The sequence below is a fragment of the Balaenoptera physalus genome, assembly GCF_965194825.1.
Source record: "Balaenoptera physalus genome assembly, chromosome: 3".
Taxonomy (NCBI): Eukaryota; Metazoa; Chordata; class Mammalia; order Artiodactyla; family Balaenopteridae; genus Balaenoptera; species Balaenoptera physalus.
In genome coordinates, this window is record NC_138890.1 from 107,922,898 (window position 1) to 107,948,953 (window position 26,056).

Consider the following 26,056-nt stretch of genomic DNA (forward strand, 5'->3'; position numbering starts at 1 on the left):
GCCGATGGCAGTGTATGGAAGGAAGACAGGCAGTCAAAATGGAAAGAGATCACACTGTAGGAATGCAGTGATTGTGGCATAAAGAGTTCAAGAGAAGACATGTTTGGAAGACATGTTGTTCTGTGTTTATAACATTCTAAATGGTAAATTTAACATGAGTGGAAAATAAATTGTTGTTCACATTTTCCTGCATGGGCTGAGTAAAGCTTACATTGTGGTCATCGAAGTATAGTGACAACATTTGAGAGAGTCCTCAGAAGCCAGCAATAATGAAAGACACTGTGGATGATGCAGTCACGAGTAATCATGTAACCAGAATTAAATAAATGGTATTACGGAACTGCAGAGGCAAGAGATATATTTTTCAATATAAGCAGGTTCTGAAGAGCTATGGCCCGTGAGTAATAAGAATGTTAATGCCTTTTTTCTCAAGGAGAGATATGAAATTAGCCACAAATGAAGCATTTGACAGTACAGAACATGAAGAGATGGTCCTGAACCTGAACAGGAAGAAATAATGCCTGGATATTATTGGGAAAGGCCGTTGGCCATGGGCCCTGAGCCATCCTGCATGTTGTTCCTCTGTGTGCTAGATTGCAAGGTTATCCAGCCCCTGATCAGTTTCTGTGACTAGTCACATAGACACTAAGTAGGTCAAGGTGACCACAGCAAGACTGGAGGTGGAGGGTAGGGCTGAGTGGTTTGCTGCTTGCTGCAATGATTTGCAACTTGCTCAACAAGTTCTGCACTCTTGGCCCTGGGGTCCTCGCCTGTAATGCAACCCACGGCATGTGCAGGTGTCATCTGGGCCCATAGCATCATTTGGTGGGACTTGGCAAAACAACCAGTACAAATAGCTGATGATCATGCTGTTTTCTATGCTGTGAACCAGTAAGTCCTTTGTCTCTAACCCAGGAGTCTCCTGTCTTCTGCTAGCACCCCTTGAAATAGAAACAAATTAACATGTTAGATTGCAGGGAGGGTAAATTCTCACAGCCTTCACAGGCTTTGGCAGATACTAAGAAGAACTTTCAGGTGCCTGGATTGGACAGTAAACAAATAAAAAAAAAATCTCTTCTCTGCTCATTATCCTAAATTGTTATCAATATGTCACTATAACTCACATGGGTCTATGAATTTCATAATACATTTTAAAATCAAACTAGCCACATAGAAGCCCAACAAAAAAATATTTGTCCTGGACTCTGTACACCCTAGGGATAGCTCTAGGTAGGTTTCCATGATTTGAATGGCTACTTATGCTAATAAGTAGAAAATGTATCCAAGTCAGCTTTTTGTCTGGTGAAACTGAGTTCCAAAATAATATAATCATATTATTAATTATTATAGTTCTCAAAATGTGTTGTGTAAGTAACCAGGAAAGTAATAATTTAAAAATAATAACTCACATTTTATTGAATTATATTTCAGGTACTGATCAAATGTTTGATACACATATTATTTCATTTAATCCTAAAATCTTGTTATCCTCAATTTTTTTCAACCAGTTAACAACATGTCTGATGTTTCATCCTTAGTTAATATTTTAAAATATTCTACTGAAAGATATGGATAGATTACAGCTTAGGGTAAGGAGGGTGTTAAAGAAGAGGGGTGTATCTTGTGGATGTATTTGGAGGACATTGGATTAGCTCATAGATTGGAACAATGGACCAGGAACTGCAAAAACCAAGGTTTTCAAGGACATCAGGTATTGGAAGTAGAGATGTGAATGTCCTCCTCAGGACTCAGTTTCTTGCTTCTTTCCTCTGGTTCATTCTTGTCTTTTATTTCCTCTGCTTAGAATTCACAGTCCATGCCGAATTACCACCACCGGCAACTCCTGGATTCATATCCTCACGTCTTCACCACTTGAGATAAAATGGCCTAGCTCTCTAACTTATTTTAAATTACTAGGAAGGAGTCTTATTGGCACAATATATATCAGGTGCTCACTCCTTGGCACAGTGTACTATAATATGCAACCTTTGCTGAATGGCAAGTTTAAATCCCAGAAGAGAAAGATGCTGGGCAAACCTAGCAAACAAATATCCACAACAATAGATTAGATCTATCTTTACTTTAAAAGTCTGAACTAATCTTACCAATATCATTGGTTTAGTTTTTGCAAAGAAAGAAGTTCAACTGTTACTCAAGTATGTAACTTGAATGCCATCTGGGAAGTCAGAACCTAAAAAGCTAAGAGCCTCCTCATATTTTTGAGCATGATACAGGAGGTTAAAAATAATAATAATGCTCTATATAGCCAAGAAATATATTCTAAACACATTGTAGTTATCAAGGATCATGAACCCTAAAATATTCCTATTAGCAAAAAGGGATTGCCTGATAAGGCCAATAAAGGCAGCAGAGTTTTATTATGTATCTTTAATAAAAAACTATATTAAGCCTATCCAATGTCACAGACACACTAGTTAATTGATTCAACAGCATATTTGAATTTACATTAGAAAAGCAAAACCACTTGTTTGGTATTGCACACAAATAGCATCCATATTCTAATCACAGATTTTGATGTCAAAGGTGCTCAGCTAAACATGAGCTCTTTGCAATGATGAACACTTTCAAAAACATTTATTTTCATAAACTTGAAAACTTTGGCAACCTCTTTCACTAGAGGCCATTTTAGAAGACTGCTTTTGAAGGCTGAGTATACATGACAGGACTGTATTTTTTTACGACTGTTCGCACCTATTGCTGGTATTGGCACCTTTTTATCAGAGTAACATCAAGATGTGTCACTTCAAAAAAAAGTGGTTTTCATATGCCAAATGCCTCACTTTTATCCAAAAGAAAGGTATATGCCATAGTAAAAATGCAGGTTAAGGGACTGACTAGAGGGACATTTTATAGTTGTGTGGCATAATGAGTGCCAGCAGTGACCTCCACCTCTTCCCCCCCAAAACAAAATTGTATTGGGATAGATATTGATGGCTTGAAAAAGGCCAAGATTCCCTGGTAGCCACTATAAGCATTTATGTCAGCTGGCAGGCACGAATGGGGAGGCAGTTTAGGGCTGGAGACCCCTTCTCTAGTTTCCCTGAAATCAGGGCTACGTGACATTCCGGGGCCCCAGGCACTTTTGCCTTTGTGCGCCCTTTCCCCCATAAAAATAATTACAAATTGTATTTTATCACTCCGCTGGCCATAAAGATGAGTATATTACTATCGCACATTAAAACATTTTCTTTGACCTGAAATTCTGTTTTTAATTCTGATTTAAAAGACATTAAAACGTGTTCATGGACCACTAAAAGCATTGTGGCCACCAGGCACTGTGCCCTACCATGCCCAGTAGATAAGGTGGTCTTCCCCCAAACCACACCTCTTCTCTTCAAGAACATCCAGCCTTGAAAGTCTAGTTCAGTTAGGTTCTTGGCACTTCTGGGGTGAGAACTATCATAAGACCAAAGATTCTAAATGACTAGCCATGAGTCCAAGGATCCACTAATTTAAAAATAGTAACTGAAAAGCATCATCACCCACAGGCAAGCAGTTCATTTTGCTGTTGACTTAAACACAGATGTTAGAGTTGAAAAATTTAGATGGAAAAGAAGTACAATGTAGAAGCAGCTATTCCTAGGGAAGCTTTCAAATGTTCCCTTTGGATCAAATAAGTTGGCAGAACACAGTGTCTACTTTAGAATATATTTAACATTTGTTGGTTAATCCAATGCCACATTCTGCAGCCCAAGCAATGAAAAATAAGCAAACACTTGGGAGTTGTTTGACAGAAATAAACATCCCTGTCTTAAGTAAGATGAAGCCATTTTACAGTATTCATTTAGTCATTCAATGAATATTAATTAGTGCTTACTGTATTAGTTGCTAGGGATATGAGCCCAAGCCTCAAGGAGTGAAAAACCTGGTGATTTTAGAAGCCTGCAAGCAATTCTGCAAGCTACGTCTTTGTGTGTTCGAAGGTGGGAGTCGGTGATGACACTTAGAAAGGCAGTGGTCAGTCTTTGATGGGGCTTGTTTGCCTTGTTAAGGAAGTTGATTTTATCCTAAAGTTGTTGAGGAGCCAATGAATGATTTTAATGAGGAATGATGTGATTAAATTTATAATTTAGAAAGATATTTATAGTGGTAGTATGGCGCGCTGGTTTACAATCTTGATTTCAAGATAGAATCACTTGTGGAACCTTGAAACTTGCCAGTGCTCAAACCTCACCCTGCAAAGATTCCTGTTCAATTAGTCTCAGGTAGGGCCCCAAAGATAAGGGCTTTTAAAAACAGCCCAGGTGATTCTAATGTGCTGCCAAAGTTGGAGAACCACTGCTACAGAAGAGTGGGATGGAACAAGACTGCCCTATGCTAAGTAAGAGATAAAAAGGAGCTAAATTAATAGTACCAGAGAAAACTGTATGCAGGAACAAAAAATTTGGTTGGTTGGATTTACCATGACTTATTTCAAAACGGTGAGTATAATAAAACTGGTGTCTCCAGGATCTAGCCACATAGCTCCACCATGTGGATAAACTGTGATGTATCAAATCAGCTGATTGCTTTTTTCCTTCAGATGCTGCTTGCCATTAACATGAGAAAACTAGTAGAAATAAGTTAAAAAGCCAAAAATAATGCGTTGATTAGAAGAAAAATATGTATAGGCACCTGAAAAAATTTAGGACTCAAATACTTCACTTAAATATGATATAATGCTTTACATATGAAATTGCTTTAGAATTTTTCCTTGGGCACAACATTTATGAAAAATGTATTTATTAAGTCTAAAAATCTATTGAATTGTGAAATTATCACATTTGTTTTTGGGAAAAAGATTTGTAAAGAGTGTTGAAGACTTGAAATGCTAAACATTTATGATTGCTTTTTATCTCGATAGGATTCCTTGAAAGTAGCTTCATAATCATACCACTCTTATTCTTGGGATATACTGAAATAGTTCAGGTAGAAATTTTAAAGTGATTAGAAAAAGAGCAAAATAAATTGATTAATTTTTATGACTGCGGAAGTTTCTCATCTTATTTAACTACTCACATAATTCTCTTTAAAAGTTTGAAATGTGTGATTCTTAATGGCAAAATAAAACATCTTCATAGTCTGTAAACTTTCATACATGATTGGCTATTGTCATTTATCAATATCTCTTCAAGCAGATTCCGAGAATGAGATTATTAAACTAGTGAAATTAACATTGCATTTCTAATTCTCCAGCCTCCAGACAATTTGCTCAATAAGCAGTTTTTCAGTTCATAATTAAGTTGTACTTTTCATCTCAAGGTTTGAACCAAGTTTAAAATTTCAGTTTTATAACCTGGTTTAATATATCAATTCAAAGATGTATACTTTACTTCAAAATTGTCTCTGTTTTGGAAGAAACATGATCCTCACCACTGAAATGTATCAAAATCTATCAAAGAAAAAAATAAATTAGTTCTAAAAACATGAATGGATAAGAATATTGCCTCACTTACTGTGATGACGTCCTGTTAACAAAAAATGTCTTTTCTAGATGTGAGACAGTAATTAAGTCAATAAATATTTTTAGAATATCTGTCAGATGTAAGGTACTCTATGAGCATCACAGGTGATAGATGTCTAAAAACAGGATCCCTACTTCAAGAGAGTTTAAGTCTTTGAGGGGAGGTAAGAGAGTCACAACTCCAGGAGTCAAAGCAAACAGATTACATTAAAAAGCCAAAAGAGTGAAGCAAACTAAGTGCAATGAGGAAGGAGAGATCACAGTCAGCTGGAATGGTTAGGAGAAGTCATAGAAGTAACAGCGTTTAAGTTAGATGGACCTAAAAGAAATTTGTATAGGCAGAAGGAGTTTGGGGCATTGTAGTCAGGGACACTGACAAGAGCAAAAACTGAGAACTAGGATAGAGTTTGCAGGGAAGCAGCATCGGCCTCACCCAGGAACATGTTAGAAATGGAGAATCTTGGTCTTGGCCTCCTGAATCCAATTTTGCATTTTAGCAAGAATGCTAGGTGATTTGTACTGACATTAAACATTTTAAAGCACTCTCTCAGAATATCATCAGTAAACTTTTTTCTGTAAAGAGTCAGATAATAAATACTTTTGGCTTTGCAGGCTACTCTGCTACTTAGCATGAAAGCAGCACAGATGACACCATGTAAATGAAAAAGCATGGATGGGTTCCAATAAAACTTTATTATTGTGATGGTTAATTTCATGTATCAACTTGACTAGGACAGGGGATTCCCAGGTATTTGGTTAAACACTGTTCTGGGTGTGTCTGTGAGAATGTTTCTGGATAAGATAACATTTGAATTTGTAGACTGAGTGAAGCAGATTGCCCTCCTCAATGTGAGTGGGCCTTTCCAATCTGTCGGAGGCCTGAATGGAACAAAAGGAGAGGTAAGGATGAATTTGTTCTCTCTGCCTGACTGCTTAGAGCTGGGGCGTTGATCTTCTCCTGTATTCACACTGCAACTTACAGCATTGTTTCTCCTGGGTCTCCAGTTTGCAGACACCTGATCATGGAACTTCTCAGCCTCCATAATTACCTGAGTCAATTCCTTATAATAAATGTATATTATTATATCCTATTATAATATATAGGTGTATATATATATATATTCTATTGGTTCTGTTTCTCTGGAGAGCCCTGATTAATACAGTTATGGACACCAAAATTTGAATTTCATATAATTTTCATGTGTTGTGAAATACTGTTTTGATTTTTTTCAACCATTTAAAAATTTAAAAACCATTCTGAGCTTGCAGAGCATACAAAAACAGACATTGGCTGGATTTGGTCTGTGAGCCATAGTTTGCCAACTATGTCTTAGAACATTGAACATAGTAGAGATTCCGAAAACAAGTTAGCCCTTCAATTATTTTTATTGTCTAAATTTGAGATTCTACAACAATAGAATAATAATAACTATAGAGGTGTTTAGTACTCTATAGCCAAAGGATAATTTTTATTACTCTATAGCCAGGGATATTTAATCTAATAATAGGAGAATAATATTTTTCTTCACCTTTTTTTTTAAGCTAGTAGGAGTGTGGTTATTAATTTTTTCGAATGGGTATTTAAGCATCTTGCATTTTTTTCTCTCACAGAGGCAACCTGGAATATAATATGGTTTCCTTCAATCAACCTAACAGAAAAGGTAAAGACTCACCATGATAAGATCACTGTCATTCTCCCTATTTCTTGGGCTTTAAAAATCAATCACATTGAAGCAATTGGAATGGTAGTTCTTGAAGCTTATCCAAGTTCCCAGCATCACCTGGGAACTAGTTAGAAATGCTAATTCTTGGGCCTGCCCAAGACAGGAAGGCGGGGTGGGGGCAGACAGGGGGGTGGGGTGGGAGGAAGGATGGGGCCCAGCAGTCTATGTTTTAAAAGTTCTCCAAGTGGTATGTTGAACATTAAAGTTTGAAAACTGCCAAACTCAAGACAACTCTTGATAAGAATCCAGATTCCTGGGTTTCTACCCCAGACCTATTGAGTGGGAATCTCTGGTTTGCATTTTAACAGGCTCCCAGATGACTGTTATGCTCATTCATATTTGCAAGTCACTACTTTATAGGGTTGCTGCTTCTCTTTCATCCCACCACCCCATCCAACCTATAAGACCTTTGCCAAGTCCTATAAATTTTACATTTGCAAAAACTTCCAAACCTAATGATAATCATCAGAAAAAACCTCAGATTTTTATAAATACAGATTCCCAGGCCCTGCTCCAGAATTACACAGAAAAATGTAATATATAAATGTATTACATCTCACATAACATGTTATATGATACATATGATATACTCTCTGTCCATCTGGGAACATGGTGAGGAATTTACCCTTAAAATCTTAAATCTGATGTAGCTACTCAAGAGTAGACATTTGAGCCTCACTATTAGAATTGACCCCCTTGTTGTGTTTTAATATATTTTAATTTGGACCTTAAAAAGTCCTCATTATGGAAACAATTACAAATAATTTAGATTAAAGTTATGCAACTCTGATAATTTTACTCTCCCACTCAAAAATTTTTGACTCTATTACATACAGATTACTCAGCTTGACATTCAAGACCCTCTGCTAATCTTCTTACAAATTCATATCTCAGTTAATTCACCTTCTTGTCCAGCCAACCAAGCTATGCTCTTTTTCTGATCTCTGGATACACCTTATACTTTGTGTTCCTCTACTTTGCCCAGTCACATCCCATCTACCTACAGCGTGCCCTCCCTCAGTATCAATAACAAATACAAGTTCACATAAATGTTATATCCCCCAACTAGCCTATTCCATGTGTCAGTTAAGTAATAACTAACATTTATTGAACAATTTGCAGAGGCCAGTCACATGCTATAATCTTCACATGCAGTAACTAATTTACTCCTCAAAATCACCTTATCAGGTAGCTACACCTACTTTCTTCACCGTTCAAAGGATGAAACTCAGGGTAAAATAGATTGAAGTACTCTCCCAAGAATACTCAGTAGCAAGCAGTAAAGCTAGGATTCTGATTTCAGAACCTGAGCTCTGAAACACTAGATCTACTGAATCACAAATGAGATCTTTCCACCTGGTTAAATTGCTGTAAAACTGTGTTGGAAATGACCATATGGTACTTTATATAATATTATAGTTCTATTCACTCTTGATGAATTGGTATAAAAAAGGGATAAGGTGGTAACAAATCACTCCCAGTCATGGTTGTAACAGAACTAAGGCCAACTCTGTTTATTCATTTGTTTGTTGTTTTAACAGTAATTTTAAAAAGACCCCACAGGAATTACCTTCATGTTGACCACATACCCCTGGCTAGCAGAAGAGACACTAAGCCTTTGGACTAAACCATGGCTAGTTGGGGCTGAATGAACCCTGGGTCTTCCATTGGTTTCAAGCCACCTAAAGGGTCTTATCTACACTAGTACCAGGTATCAGCACTCAGAGATAAGAAATATTATTACCCAGCTCCCTACTGGGCCCTACTCAAGGTTACTATCATTGAGAAGGGGCTGTATTTGTCTATGTCATAATCATGCTACTACACTTTAAGGACCCTGAGGTAGGACTGCAAAATAGCCATTTTCATGTCCTCATTGCCATCATCACCACCACCTAACAATTAGTACCAGGTCTTCAGTATAGTGATGATTTAGTAAGACATTTTGAATTGAACATGGATTTATAGAATTTGCTCCTCAATATGTTGTCTTTACACCTTAATTTTCAATAGTCCTAAAAAATAAAAGAAAATATGTTTCAATTTTGAGGGGTTAAATTTAGATCAAGGATATTTTTTAAATGCTATTTCTTCCTTTTTTACTTCTTTTCCTTTAGTAGTACTCCGTTTTGGAGAAACTAGGTATTTACTGCAGGCAACTCCTTTTCTTCTCTTAGTTGTAACCTGACAACTGGTTAAAAAAAACTAGGAAAGGATATTAGAGCCAATGCTAATTGTATAAATCAAATAGAACTGCAAGGGGCTTAAATGTTTTTGAATATCATTGCAATGCTATATTTAGAATGTGAGAAACCTGTGTCAGTAGCTGAAGGAGTAGTTTCATGTCAGATCTTAAAGTAAGAAAGACATTGTATGTTTTTGTGAGCATAGATGTGGTTTATTCCCATCCCCCACTACCACCCCTTTTTGTCTTTGTGGCCCTGAAAACTAAAACTATGTGGATATGAGTGTGCTAATGTGTTTGAGAAATAAGAACTATAAATTAATCAGGGAACTTAATCATTTGTTTTATTAGAATGCAAAATTATTCCCAGTCCCACACATATTTATTGGTCACTCACTCACCCTCCTAATTGCCCTTCTCTTCCTTTACTCCTAAGATCAGGCAGTCTGATGTTCTTTATTTTTCCTAAAACATTAAGATCACTGGGGCAGAGCCTGAAGAAGAGAGGAGATTGCCCTAAAGCAAGAGAGGAATTCCTAATACTCTCGTGGGAAACTTTGGCATAGCATGTGGGTATGTATAGAGCCTTTCCAATTTAATAACTGCAGCACAGTAAAAGAGATTGTGTTTATGTAAACAAGTCACTGTAATCTTTCCTGTTAACATTCACTTCTGGGTAGTGCCTACTGAAATACTACACCTTTGTTTTCAGGTTTTGAATATTTCCATGACTCTTCTAGGAAGTTTAGATTCTGTCTGTTTGGGTTTTTGTTTCACTTTGTTTTGTTTCTTTGTTTGAAATATCTCCATCTAGTAGCAGGGAAATTGTGATTTAAAGGTAATGGGGATGCCCCATCAGGAAACTTGCTCAAGCCTATTAGATAGCCTCATCCACCAGAGGGCAGACAGCAGAAGCAAGAAGAACTACAATCCTGCAGCCTGTGGAACAAAAACCACATTCACAGAAAGATAGACAAGATGAAAAGGCAGAGGGCTATGTACCAGATGAAGGAACAAGATAAAACCCCAGAAAAACAACTAAATGAAGTGGAGATAGGAAACCTTCTAGAAAAAGAATTCATAATAATGATAGTGAAGATGATCCAGGACCTCGGAAAAAGAATGGAGGCAAAAATCGAGAAGATGCAAGAAATGTTTAACAAACACTTAGAAGAATTAAAGAACAAACAAACAGAGATGAACAATACGATAACTGAAATGAAAACTACACTAGAAGAAATCAATAGCAGAATAACTGAGGCAGAAGAACGGATAAGTGACCTGGAAGACAGAATGGTGGAATTCACTGCTGTGGAACAGAATAAAGAAAAAAGAATGAAAAGAAATGAAGACAGCCTACAAGACCTCTGGGACAACATTAAACACAACAACATTCGCATTATAGGGGTCCCAGAAGGAGAAGAGAGAAAGGACCAGAGAAAATATTTGAAGAGATTATAATCAAAAACTTCCCTAACATGGGAAAGGAAATAGCCACCCAAGTCCAGGAAGCGCAGAGAGTCCCATACAGGATAAACCCAAGGAGAAACACGCCAAGACACATAGTAATCAAATTGGCAAAAATTAAAGACAAAGAAAAATTATTGAAAGCAGCAAGGGAAAAACGACAAATAACATACAAGGGAGCTCCCATAAGGTTAACAGCTGATTTCTCAGCAGAAACTCTACAAGCCAGAAGGGAGTGGCATGATATGCTTAAAGTGATGAAAGGGAAGAACCTACAACCAAGATTACTCTAACCAGGAAGGATCTCATTCAGATTCGATGGACAAATCAAAAGCTTTACAGACAAACAAAAGCTAAGAGAATTCATCACCAGCAAACCAGCTCTACAACAAATGCTAGAGGAACTTCTCTAAGTGGGAAACACAAGAGAAGAAAACAACCTGCAAAAACAAACCCAAAACAATTAAGAAAATGGTAATAGGAACATACATATCAGTAATCACATTAAATGTGAATGGATTAAATGCTCCAACCAAAAGACACAGGCTCACTGAATAGATACAAAAACAAGACCCATACATATGCTGTCTACAAGAGACCCACTTCAGACCTAGGGACACATACAGACTGATAGTGAGGGGATGGAAAAAGATATTCCATGCAAATGGAAATCAAAAGAAAGCTGGAGTAGCAATACTCATATCAGATAAAGTAGACTTTAAAATAAAGAATGTTACAAGAGACAAGAAAAGACACTACATAATGATCAAGGGATCAACCCAAGAAGAAGATATAACAATTATAAATATATATGTACCCAACATAGGAGCACCTCAATACATAAGGCAACTGCTAACAGCTATAAAAGGGGAAATCGACAGTAACAGAATAACAGTGGGGGACTTTAACGCCTCACTTACACCAATGGACAGATCATCCAAACATAAAATTACTAAGGAAACACAAGCTTTAAATGACACAATAGACCAGATAGATTTAATTGATATTTATAGGATATTCCATCCAAAAACAGCAGATTACACTTTCTTCTCAAGTGCGCACGGAACATTCTCCAGGATAGATCACACCATGGGTCACAAATCAAGCCTCAGTAAATTTAAGAAAATTGAAATCATATCAAGCATCTTTTCTGACCACAATGCTATGAGATTAGAAATCAATTACAGGAAAAAAACCCATAAAAAACACTAACACATGGAGGCTAAACAATACATTACTATATAACCAAGAGATCACTGAAGAAATCAAAGAGGAAATCAAAAAATACCTAGAGACAAATGACAATGAAAACACGACAATCCAAAACCTATGGGATGCAGCAAAAGCAGTTCTAAGAGGAAAGTTTATAACAATACAAGCCTACCTCAAGAAACAAGAAAAATCTCAAATAAACAATCTAACCTTACACCTAAAGGAACTAGAGAAAGAAGAACAAAGCAAACCCAAAGTTAGTAGAAGGAAATAAATCATAAAGATCAGAGCAGAATAAATGAAATAGAAACAAAGAAAACAGTTGCAAAGATCAATAAAACTAAAAGCTTGTTCTTTGAGAAGATAAACAAAATTGGTAAACCATTAGCCAGACTCATCAAGAAAAAGAGGGAGAGGACTCAAATCAATAAAATTAGAAATGAAAAAGGAGAAGTTACAACAGACACCCCAGAAATACAAAGCATCCTAAGAGACTACTACAAGGAACTCTATACCAATAAAATGGACAACCTGGAAGAAATGGACAAATTCTTAGAAAGGTATAACGTTCCAAGACTGAACCAGGAAGAAGTAGAAAATATGAACAGACCAATCAAAAGTAATGAAATTGAAACTGTGATTTAAAATCTTCCAACAAACAAAAAGTCCAGGACCAGATGGCTTCACAGGTGAATTCTATCAAACATTTAGAGAAGAGCTAACACCCATCCTTCTCAAACTCTTTCAAAAAATTGCAGAGGAAGGAACACTCCCAAACTCATTCTACGAGGCCACCATCACCCTGATACCAAAGCAAGACAAAGATACTACAAAAAAACAAAATTATTATAGACCAATATCACTGATGAATATAGATGCAAAAATCCTCAACAAAATACTAGCAAACAGAATCCAACAACATATTAAAAGGATCACACACCATGATCAAGTGGGATTTATCCCAGGGATGCAAGGATTCTTCAATATATGCAAATCAATCCATGTGATACACCATATTAACAAATTGAAGAATAAAAATCATATGATCATCTCAATGGATGCAGAAAAAGCTTTTGACAAAATTCAACACTGATTTATGATAAAAACTCTCCAGAAAGTGGGCATAGAGGGAACCTACCTCAACAAAATAAAGGCCATATATGACAAACCCACAGTAAACATCATTGTCAGTGGTGAAAAACTGAAAGCATTTCCTCTAAGATCAGGAGAAAGACAAGGATGTCTACTCTCACCACTATTATTCAACATAGTTTTGGAAGTGTTAGCCATGGCAATCAGAGAAGAAAAAGAGATAAAAGTAATACAAATTGGAAAAGAAGTAAAACTGTCACTGTTTGCAGATGACATGATACTATACATAGAGATTCCTAAAGATGCCACCAGAAAACTACTAGAGCTAATCAATGAATTTGGTGAAGTTGCAGGATACAAAATTAATGCACAGAAATGTCTTGCATTCCTATACACTAATGATGAAAAATGTGAAAGAGAAATTAAGGAAACACTCCCATTTACCATTGCAACAAAAAGAATAAAATACCTAGGAATAAACCTACCTAGGGAGACAAAAGACCTGTATGCAGAAAACTATAAGACACTGATGAAAGAAATTAAAGATGATACCAACAGATGGAGAGATATACCATGTTCTTGGATTGGAAGAATCAATATTATGAAAATGACTGTCCTACCCAAAGCAATCTACAGATGCAATGCAATCCATATCAAATTACCAATGGCATTTTTTACAGAACTAGAACAAAAAATCTTAAAATTTGTATGGAGACACAAAGACTCCAAATAGCCAAAACAGTCTTGAGGAAAAAAAACAGAGCTGGAGGAATCAGACTCCCTGACTTCAGACTATACTACAAAGCTACAGTAATCAAGATAATATGGTACTGGCACAAAAACAGAAACATAGATCAATGGAACAAGATAGAAAGCCCAGAGATAAACCCACACACCTATGGTCAACTTATCTATGACAAAGGAGGCAAGGATATACAATGGAGAAAAGACAGTCTCTTCAATAAGTGGTGCTGGGAAAACTGGACAGCTACATGTAAAAGAATGAAATTAGAACACTCCCTAACCCCATACACAAAAATAAACTCAAAATGGATTAGAGACCTAAATGTAAGACTGGACACTATAAAACTCTTAGAGGAAAACATAGGAAGAACACTATTTGACGTAAATCACAGCAAGATCTTTTTTGACCCACCTCCTAGAGTAATGGAAATAAAAACAAAAATAAGCAAATGGGACCTACTGAAACTTAAAAGCTTTTGCAAAGCAAAGGAAACTACAAACAAGACGAAAAGACAACCCTCAGAATGGGAGAAAATATTTGCAAATGAATCAATGGATAAAGAATTAAACTCCAAAATATATAAAGAGCTCATGCAGCTCAATATTAAAAAAACAAACAACCCAATCCAAAAATGGGCAGAAGACCTAAATAGACATTTCTCCAAAGAAGACATACAGATGGCCAAGAAGCACATGAAAAGCTGCTCAACATCACTAATTATTAGAGAAATGCAAATCAAAACTACAATGAGGTATCACCTCACACCAGTTAGAATGGGCATCATCAGAAAATCTACAAACAACAAATGCTGGAGAGGGTGTGGAGAAAAGGGGACCCTCTTGCACTGTTGGTGGGAATGTAAACTGATACAGCCACTATGGAGAACTGTATGGAGGTTTCTTAAAGAACTAAAAATAGAGCTACCATATGACCCAGCAATCCCACTACTGGGCATATACCCAGAGAAAACCATAATTCAGAAAGACACATGCACCCCAATGTTCATTGCAGCACTATTTACAATAGCCAGGTCATGGAAGCAACCTAAATGCCCATCGACAGATAAATGGATAAAGAAGATGTGGTACATATATACAATGGAATATTACTCAGCCATAAAAAGGAACGAAATTGGGTCATTTGTAGAGACGTGGGTGAATCTAGAGACTGTCATACAGAGTGAAGTTAAGTCAGAAAGAGAAAAACAAATATCGTATATTAACGCATATATGTGGAACCTAGAAACATGGTACAGATGAACCGGTTTGCAGGGCAGAAATAGAGACACAGATGCAGAGAACAAATGTATTGACACCAAGGGGGGAAAGCAGCGGCAGGTGGGGGTGGTGGTGTGATGAACTGGGAGATTGGGATTGACATGTATACACTAATATGTATAAAATGGATAACTAATAAGAACCTGCTGTATAAAAAAATTTAAAAATTAAAAAAATAAAAAAGGTAATGGGGATGAAAGATGAAGGTAGTCAAAATGTACAAAATTCCAGACAACTAAGTGCTTGGGATGATATAAATATACGTTTATCAACATGATAAATATAATGAACACTGCTGTATGTTACGTATGAAAGTTGTTAAGAGAGTAAATCCTGAGAGTTCACATCACAAAAAAAATTTTTTTTCTGTTTCTTTAATTTTGTATCTACATGATATGATGGATGTTCACTACCTTATTGTGATAATCATTTCATGATGTATGTAAGTCAAATCATTATGCTGTACACCTTAAACTTTTACAGTGCTCGTGTCAATTATCTCTGAATGAAACTGGAAGAAAACAAAAGTAATGGGGATGGAGGCGGGGGTTAGGTAGGAATTGGCCATGAATTGATATTGTTGAAATACATTTCTCTCTATTCTTTATGTTTGAACTTTTCCATAAATAAAATAAGCAGAGTAGAGAGAAACGCTTGCTGCTTTTTAGTTGGAACTAGAAATGGAGATAAGTAAGGCACCACATTCTAAGTCCACAGTCTGCTTTCCACTGTAGAAATAGCACAAAAAGTAAACTTATGCTCAATAGGCTGAACAAGGGAAGGTCACTCAGGCAGACTGAAAATGCAGCATCCAGCTTGCTCACTTTAAGAAGAAGAAATCATGTATGAGCCTTAATGTCAGGACATCAGCAACAACTTTATTCTGTAGATGGTTAGTTCAGCTACAATTTCTTCTACATTCCCCCAGATATGGTCAATGCTTATTTTCATAGACTAAGATTTGTTAAAGGCTTAAAAAAATAGCTATACTAGGAACACCAGGTTTTCATATTTGTCTTCCTAAATGAACTATGACACTCAGCAATTTTACTCTTATGCCTGTGGAAATCATATTCTGCCATCTCTCAAATGCCCATTTTTATTTCCCTTTACATGAAACTAAAGGAGTTGTCAAATGACTTTCAGAAAAACAAAATAATTGACAGGGTATACATAACTGTCATGGTTCTAAGATTTTATACATACATTTATTTATCTAAATCACTTCTGTTCCTGCCTTTCTGTTTTTCCTTTTAAATTATTCTTTCCCATTATACAATCTTTTAGGGTTCTCACAATCCACTGGACTCATAACTTGCCATGTCCTTCCTTAACATCATCACATTTTCTCCTTCGTTCTCTTTTTCTCAGCCAATGTACTAGACCAAATTACTGACATATGTTTAAGGAGTGTCTGGATCTCCAAAGTTATTAACTACAAATGGTATAAGTTTGAGAAGGAATTCAAATAACTCTGGCAAAGTCTACCCTCAACTGCACCCACCCAAATTAAACAAAAAAGAAGAAAAGTGCTCTCTTTCTTAAGCCTTTAAAAATATTTTCATTGAAAGCAAAGTTGGAAATATTCTGCCCCCTTTTTCCTGTGTGACCTTTTCAACTCTCTGTATCATCTTTATCTCTTTTTTTGTTTTTAGAAAAACAATTTGATGTGGGTAAATCCACGTTTCTGACCCCATGTATAATACATAGGTATGCCTAAATGGGACAAATATCAAAACCAGTAAAGGCTTTTGTAATCAATGTAAATTTTGTATCTCAAATGCAATTTTGAAAGCACTAATAGTAAAAAAAAAAAAAAAAAAATCTCTTAAGTGTTAATAATAGCTTATTGTAAGGTGTAAGGCTCCCTTGGGGTCAATAATAAAGATGGGAATCTCAAGAAAACCCTAAAACTACTAAACATAGTGGCTTCAGAGATGGAAATAGGGGGAGAAGGATTGGCTAGTTGTCAAAAGAAGCAGAAGGAAAAAGGCACAGAAAAAGAATAGACAGGTACACATTAGTGTCAGAACAATAAAGAACGATACACATGCACTGTTTCTAGTTTTCCTACCATGTTTCAGTCTCTCTCAGGCCAAGAATTTAGGTAGCGCTCCAGACACACTCTTCCTTAAAAGAGCCAGGAATGCTTCTGCCTTAGGATCTTGGCTGTTTCATCTGCCCCAAGATCATCCCCACATGATTGGTAGCTCTACTCCCGCAACTCTTTCAAGTCTTTGCTCAAACATCACCTTCTCCCTGAGGCCTCCTCTGAACATCCTATTTAAAAGTTGACCTCCTCCAGAGTGCTTTCCTTACTTCTGATTATCTCTTGTGGCTTGTTTAGGTTAGCCTCCACATGCCCTCAATTTACTTCCCTTTTGGATATCCCTGCCTGTCGCTTCTCCTTTAAATCTTGTCGGAAAGGGGCGGAGCTAGGTCCGAAGCTCACAAAAAAGGAGGACCATGTCGATAGGCTACGCCCATTTGATTCGCGGGCGGCGGCCTGAGACCCCGCGAGACTTTCTCCTAATCCGCTCCGGAAACGCGATTGCGGACGGAATTACCACGTGACCTTGACGTCGTCAAGCCCGCGCCGACCGGTGTCAGTCCGTGGGCATCCGCGGAATCCTGGTGGTGGCTAAGCTGTTTTACGTCCCGGTTTTGTGCCGTTGGCGGTCTTCTCTCCAGACTTCCTGGGCCTTGCCTCCGACTTCACCATGTACCACAACAGTAGCCAGAAGCGGCACTGGACTTTTGCTAGTGAGGAGCAGCTGGCGCGATTGCGGGCCGACGCCAACCGCAAATTCAAATGCAAAGCTGTGGCGAACGGGAAGGTGAGGGCTCCGGCTTCCGCCCTTCTTCCTCGAGCTCTATAAACTCTTGTCCGTCCCTCTCCCCCGGGACTTCCCGCACACCTCCCTTCCACCTCCTCGGCGCGGAGTGTGTTTATCTGTTTAATAAGTAGCGAGCACTTTGCTAGGTGCAGTGGGTACGGAGACGGACATGGCCATCCATCCCCGTAATCGAGTGGCAGACAAATAACCAGTAACATGGCGAAGAAGCCTTTGCAGCATGCTTATGTGGTGGGGGAGGCTTTTCTTAGTGGCTGTTGTGGAGATGATGGGGAGATGACTTTCCCGGTGGACAGAGCCACAGGTGCAAAGTAGGAGACCAGAAGTTTCAGGGTTGGTTCCCCGGAATGCTCATGATCGTGTGTGGCGGAAGCTGAGTATTTGTGCATGAAAGGTTGGAGAAGGTAAGCAGGGAACTTGTAAGCGGAGGTAAATAGTTTGAACTTTGTGATGGAGGAATAGGGAAACTTTTGAAAAATTTTAAATGGGAAATTTATCAGAGTCTGTTCTAGAAAGAGCTTTCAGGGAAGGAATGGATCTATTGGATGGGGGCAGGGGGATGAGAGACCGTTAGCACAAACCAGTTGACCACAGATGGTTTGGACTATATGGTCTGTCAGCCACGTCCTTCCTGTTTTACTTTTACCTGGAAGTCTCGTCTGTTTCATATCACTTTATTTTTGTGCTGCACAAAGTAGTACACATTGTGCTAAATTCTAAGTATTTAGCAAGTGTTAGTTCATATAATCCTCACAACTACCCCATGAGGTAGATACTGTTATTATCCTTGCATTACATCTTAGGAAACTACAGAGAGGTTGAATAACTTCTCAGGCTATATTGCTAGTAAGTGGCAGAGCCAAGATGTGAAACCATGTAGTCTACTTTCAGCATTCCTTCTGTAAACCACAATGCCATGCTGTCTCTATAAAATTAGCACCTGTGTTAATTTCCTAGGAAACTAGGAAAAATTACTCCATAAAAAAATTACCACAAACTGGGTGGCTTAAAACAACAGAAATTTATTGTTTTACAGTTCTGGAGGCTAGAAGTCTGGGAGCAAGGTGTTGGCCGAGTGGTGCTCTGCAGCTTCTTTTCCTCTTCCAGCTTCTGGTAACTCCAGGTGTTCCTTTGCTTGTGGCAACTAACTCCGGTCTCTAGCTCCATCTTTACCTAGTGTTCTCCCTGTGTTTCTGTCTCTTCACATGTTTTTCTTATAAAGCTACCAGTCATATTGGATTAGGAGCCCATTCTACTTCAGTAGGACCTCATCTTAACTAATTACATCTGCAGAGACCGTATTTCCTCACATTCTGAGGTACTGGGGGTTAGGACTCAACACACCTTTTTTGGTAGTCGTAATTAAACCAATAACAGCACCAAATAGATGTTTGTTGTAAAATTGTAGTATTTATCAACCATGTAGTGTATTCTGTAGAGATTTTATAAAGATGGAGAAGAGGTAATGTGTTAAGGGTCAGAATTATCCTTGAGGCACTTGTTGATTTTTACCTCAACCTGTGTGACTTAATAACTGACTGAGAAAGGGATATTGAAAGTTTTCCAACCATTGACAATGTCTATCTTCTTTTTGATTTATAAATAGTGACATCAAACCTGTGAACACATGCACACACTCCTCATGATTGCTTATACATTAGTGAAGCAAATATTCAGCTGACATTCCGAGAAATTGTGCAATTACAGTATAGTTTCAGTTTATTGAATATTTTCTTAAAAGCTATTTTGTGTAATATTAGCAATTCTATAAAGAGAAAATGAGGTGTGGTATATTTCCCTTTGGTTGGAGATATAAATTTAATCTAGACAGAGAAAAAAATATTAAGATTATCTAATTAAATTTTTGTTGTAACTTCTGACTCACAGGTTCTTCCAAATGACCCAGTCTTTCTTGAGCCTTCTGAAGAAATGACGCTGTGCAAGTATTATGAGAAAAGATTATTGGAATTCTGTTCGGTGTTTAAGCCAGCAATGCCAAGGTCTGTTGTGGTAAGTTATAGTGATGAAGTATAATGTCCTTTAGCTAACTTATGAAATCTGACTTCTTATAAATATTTAAATCAATTTTCTATCCACTTTACTCAGAAATGCACCTGAGTTATATATTTATATAAATATATAATTTATGTATTTAAGTTTTGTCACATATTTTTCAATAAAGCCATTAAATTATGAATTCCTATGTTGTATCTTACACAGTGTTTCAAGAATCACTCCATATCTAAAGAATTTTGAGGTCTGCTAGATAGGTCATGATATCCTCACTTCATAGAGAAAGAAAAAATCAAATTACTTTCCCTCTAGGTTCTCATGTGGTTGTTTCAGATGTATGGTTCTGAGGACCCTATTTGTGTGTGTGTGTGTGTGTGTACATTGTGGTGTGGTAATGGTGAGGAGAAACAGGTAGTTAGAACTTTTTGGCTATATGGATTTGTGTATGCTGTCCCTGTAATTGTTCCTATTGTTTGTGTTTTTTTGTTTTTTTTTTAAATTGGAGTTTATTTGATTTACAGTGTTATATTAGTTTCAGGTGTACAGCAAAGTGATTTAGTTACACATATACATATATCTATTCTTCTTATTCCCATATAGGTTGTTACAGAGTACTGAGTAGAGTTCCCTGTGTTATACAGTAGGTCCTTGTTGATTATTTTATATAGAGTAGCATGTATATGTTAGTCCTAACCTCCTAATTTATCCCCCACCCCCCACCCCCCACCTTTCCTCTTTGGTAACCATAAGTTTGTTTTCTAAGTCTGTGAGTCTTTCTGTTTTGTAAATAAGTTCATTTGCATCATTTTTTTAGATTCCACATATAAGTGATAGCATATGATATTTGTCTTTCTCTGACCTACTTCACTTAGTATGATAATCTCTGAGTCCATCCATGTTGCTGCAAATGGCATTATTTTGTTCTTTTTTGTGGCTGAGTAGAATTTCACTGTATATATGTACCACATCTTCTTTATCCATTCATCTTTCAGTGGACATTTAGGTTGTTTCCATGTCTTGGCTATTGTGAATAGTGCTGCTGTGAACATAGGGGTGCATGTATCTTTTTGAATTATAGTTTTGTCCAGGTGTATACCCAGGAGTGGGATTGCTGGATCATATGGTAGCTCCATTTTTAGTTTTTTAAGGAAACTGCATGCTGTTCTCCACAGTGGCTGTACCAATTTACATTCCCACCAACAGTATAGGAGGGTTCCCTTCTCTCCACACCCTCTCCAGCATTTATTGTTTGTGGATTTTTTGATGATGGCCATTCTGAGCTGTGTGAGGTGATACCTCATTGTAGTTTTGATTTGCATTTCTCTGATAATTAGCAATGTCAAGGATCTTTTCATGTGCTTTTTGGCCATCTGTATGTGTTCTTTGGAGAAATGTCTATTTAGATCTTCTGCCCATTTTTTGATTGGGTTGTTAGTTTTTTGGATATTGAGCTGCAAGAGCTCTTTGTGTATTTTGGAGATTAATCCCTTGTCGGTTGCTTCATTTGCAAATATTTTCTCCCATTCTGAGGGTTGTCTTCTCGTTTATGGTTTCCTTTGCTGTGCAAAAAGCTTTTCAAGTTTAATTAAGTCCCATTTGTTTATTTTGTTTTGATTTTCATTACTCTGGGAGGTGGGTCAAAAAAGAAATTGCCGTGATTTATGTCAAAGACTGTTTTGCCTATGTTTTCCTCTAAGAGTTTTATAGTTTCTGGTCTCACATTTAGGTCTTTAATCCATTTTGAGTTTATTTTTGTGTATGGTGTTAGTGTTCTAATTTCATTCTTGTACATGTAGCTGTCCAGTTTTCCCAGGACCACTATTGAAGAGACAGTCTTTTCTCCATTGTATAGTCTTGCCTCCTTTGTTGTAGATTAGTTGACCAGAGGTGTGTGGGTTTATTTCTGGGCTTTCTGTTCTGTTCCACTGATCTATGTGTCTGTTAGTGTGCCAGTACCATACTGTTTTGATTACTGTAGCTTTATAGTATAGTCTGAAGTCAGGGAGCATGATTCCTTCAGCTTCATTTTTCTTAAGATTACTTTGGCTGTTTGGGGTCTTCTGTGTTTCAATACAAATTTTAAGATTTTTGGTTCTAGATCTGCAAAAACTGCCATTGGTAATTTGATAGGGATTGCATTGAATCTGTAGATTACCTTGGGTAGTACAGTAAGTCTGCTATATAGGAACCTTCAATTTGCGAACTTTCAAAGATGAGAACATGCGTTTCCATGTCCAATCACGTTGTTAGTTCACATGTCTGGCATACATTGTCATATATGTGCATCCTCTACAAGTGGTTGTGCTTTTGTGTACTTTAAAGTACAGTACTGTATAGAGTACAGTAGTACAGTATCTTTATTTCAAACCCAGGATGTCCAGAAGCAAGCATAAAAGCAGTGGAGATGTAACTGGTACTACTGTACTTTTCAAGGCACAGTACTGTAGGATTAAAAATGTTTTATTTTTTGTTTGTTTTTTATGTATTATTTGTGTGAAAAGTATTATAAACCTATTACAGTATAGTACTTAGGTAGTTTCCCAATCGTGTTACTTGGGTACCTAGGCTGACTTAGTTGGACTTACGAACAAATTGGACTTACAAATGCACTCTGAATGGAACTCGTTCAGATGTAGGGGACTTACTGTGCAGTCATTTTGACAATACTGATTCTTCCAATCCAAGAACATAGTGAATCTTTCCATCTGTTTGTGTCATCTTCAATTTCTTTCATCAGCATCTTATAGTTTTCAGAGTACAGGTCTTTTGCCTCTTTAGGTAGGTTTCTTCATAGGTGTTTTATTCTTTTTTGTGTGATGGTAAATGGGATTGTTTTCTTAATATCTCTTTCTGATCTTTCATTGTTAGTGTATAGAAATGCAAGAGATTTCTGTGTATTAATTTTGTATCCTGCAACTTTACCAGATTAATTGATGAGCTCTAGTAGTTTTCTGGTAGCATCTTTAGGATTTCCTAAGTATAGTATCATGTCATCTGCAAACAGGGACAGTTTTACTACTTTTCCAATTTGGATTCCTTTTGTTTCTTTTTCTTCTCTGATTGCCATGGCTAAGACTTCCAAAACTATGTTCAGTAACAGTGTCGAGAGTGGACATCCTTGTCTTGTTCCTGATCATAGAGGAAATACTTTCAGCTTTTTACTGTTGAGTATGATGTTAGCTGTGTGTTTGTCATATATGGCCTTAACTATGTTGAGGTATGTTCCCTTTATGCTCACTTTCTGGAGAGTATTTATCATGAATGGGTGTTGGATTTTGTCAAGCTTTTTCTGCATCTATTGAGATGATCATATAGTTTTTATTCTTCAATTTGTTAATATGGTGTATCACACTAATTAATTTGCAGATATTGAAAACTCCTTGCATCCTAAGATAAATCCCACTTGATGATGGTGTATGATCTTTTTAGTGTATTGTTGGATTCGGTTTGCTAGTATTTTGTTGAGGATTTTTGAGTCTATGTTCATCAGTGATATTGGCCTGTAATTTTCTTTTGTGGTATCTTTGTCTACTTGTGGTATCAGGGTGATGGTGGCCTCATAGAATGAGTTTGGGAGTGTTTCTTCCTCTGCAATTTTTTGAAATACTTTCTGAAGGATAGGTGTTAACTCTTCTCTAAGTGTTTGATAGAATTTGCCTGTGAAGCCATCTGGTCCTGGACTTTGGTTTGTTGGGAGTTTTTTAATCACAGTTTTCATTTCAGTGCTTGTGATTGGTCTGTTCATATTTTCCATTTCTTCCTGGTTCAGTTTTGCTTGATTTTACCATGCAAAGAATTTGTCCATTTCTTCTGGGTTGTCCATTTTATTGGCAGATAGTTGCTTGTAATAGTTTCTTATGATCCCTTGTATTTCTGTGGTGTCCAGTCTAACTTCTCCTTTTTCATTTCTAATTTTATTGATTTGAGCCCTTTCCCTTTTTTTCTTGATGAGTCTGGCTAAAGGTTTATCAGTTTTGTTTATCTTTTCAAAGAACCAGTTTTTAGTTTCATTGATCTTTTGTTTTGTCTCTATTTCATTTATTTCTGTTCTGATCTTTATGATATCTTTCCTTCTGATAACTTTGAGTTTTGTTTGTTCTTCTTTCTCTAGTTGCTTTAGGTGTAAGGCTAGGTTGGTTATTTGAGATTTTTCTTATTTCCTGAGGTAAGATTGTATTGCTATAAACTTCCCTCCTAGAACTGCTTTTCCTGTGCCCCGTAGGTTTTGGATCATCATGCTTTCATTTTCATTTGTCTCTAGGAATTTGATTTCCTCTTTGATTTCTTCAGTGATCCATTGGTTGGTTAGTAGCATATTGTTTAGCCTCCAGGTGTTTGTGTTTTTTACAGTTTTTTTCTTGTGGTTGATTTCTAATCTCACAGCATTGTGGTTGGAAAAGATGCTTGACATGATTTCAATTTTCTTAAATTTATCTAGGCTTGCTTTATGTCCCATCATGTGATCTGTCCTGGAGAATGTTCTGTGTGCACTTGAGAAGAATGTGTATTCTGCTGCTTTCAAGTGGAATGCTCTAGAAATATCAATTAAGTCCATCTGGTCTAATGTGTCATTTAAGGCCTGTGTTTCCTTATTGATTTTGTTTGGATGATCTGTCCATTGGTATAAATGGGGTGTTAAAATCCCCCATGATTTCTCCTTTTCTGGCTGTTAGCATTTGCCTTATCTATTGAGGTGCTCCTGTGCTGGGTGCATATATATTTACAATTGTTGTATCTTTTTCTTGGATTGATCCCTTTATCATTATATAGTGTCCTTTTTTGAATCTTGCAACAGTCTTTATTTTAAAGTCTGTTTTGTCTGAGTCTTGCTACTCCAGCTTTCTTTTGATTTCCATTTGCATGGAATATCTTTTTCCATCCCCTCACTTTAAGTCTGTATGCGTCCCTAGGTCTGAAGTGGGTCTCTTGTAGACAGCATATATATGGGTCTTGTTTTTGTATCCATTCAGCCAGTGTGTGTCTTTCGGTTGGAGCGTTTAATCCATTTACATTTAAGGTAATTACTGATATGTATGTTCTTATTGCCATTTTGTTAACTGTTTTGGGATTTTGTTTTTTAAAGCTATGGACTCTTAGATGGAGTTTGAATATATTTTTTTAATTAACTTATTTATTTTTGGCTGCATTGGGTCTTCGTTGCTGTGTGCCGGCTTTCTCTAGTTGAGCGAGCGAGAGCTACTCTTGTTGCGGTGCATGGGCTTCTCATTGTGGTGGCTTCTCTTGTTGCGGAGCACGGGCTGTAGGCACACGGGCTTCAGTAGTTGTGGCTCATGGGCTCTAGAGCACAGGCTTAGTAGTTGTGGCGCATGGGCTTAGTTCCTCCGCGGCATGTGGGATCTTCCCGGACCAGGGGTCGAACCCGTGTCCCCTGCATTGGCAGGCGGATTCCTAATCACTGCACCACCAGGGAAGTCCCTGGGATTGTTTTCATAGGTCTTTTTTCTTCCCTTCCTCTTTTGTTCTCCTCTCTTGTGATTTTATGACTATCTTTAGTGTTGTGTTTGGATTGCTTTTTCTTTTGTAGATTTTTGGTTTGTGGTTACCATGAGGATTTGGTATAGTAGTCTGCCAAATCACACACAGACACACAGACACACACACACACACACACACACACACACACACACACACACACACAAGGTTAAGTTCCTGGTCTCTTAATTTCAAATGCATTTCCAATATCCTTCATTTGTATTCTCCTCACAATTGCTACTTTTGATTTATGTGTTGATGATTTCCTACCTTTTTGTTTGCTTTTACCAGTGAGCTGTCCCATTCATAATTTTCTTGTTTCTAGTTGTGGCCTTTTCTTTTTCGATAGAAAAGGCATTCTTCTGGCATTTTTTGGAAAGCTGGTTTGGTGGTGCTGAATTCTTGTAGCTTTTTTTTGTCTGTAAAGCTTTTGATTTCTCTGTCGAATCTGAATGAGAGCCTTGCTGGGTAGAGTATTTTTGGTTGTATGTTTTTCCCTTTCATCACTTTAAATGTATCATGGCACTCC

The 26,056-nt window shown here is 37.2% G+C and overlaps 1 protein-coding gene across 9 annotated transcripts in view; it reads left to right on the forward strand.

Annotated features, from left to right (window-relative positions):
• The first annotated feature begins 17,741 nt into the window (after window positions 1–17,741).
• CCNH (cyclin H) overlaps window positions 17,742–26,056 on the forward strand; it is a 338,048-nt gene continuing 329,733 nt past the window's right edge. For 3 of the 9 annotated variants that reach the window (XR_014262459.1, XR_014262460.1, XM_082458243.1), the window contains exons 1-2: window positions 17,771–18,003; window positions 19,909–20,031. Coding sequence is in view for 5 of the 9 variants with exons in the window: in XM_082458243.1 (XP_082314369.1) it covers window positions 17,887–18,003; window positions 19,909–20,031 (240 nt within the window). In the remaining 4 variants the exon portion in view is untranslated. Of the gene's footprint in view, window positions 18,004–18,099; window positions 18,426–19,908; window positions 20,032–26,056 lie in introns of those variants that run through there. The other 6 variants (XR_014262461.1, XR_014262462.1, XM_082458241.1 and 3 more) reach the window with 4 other exon arrangements.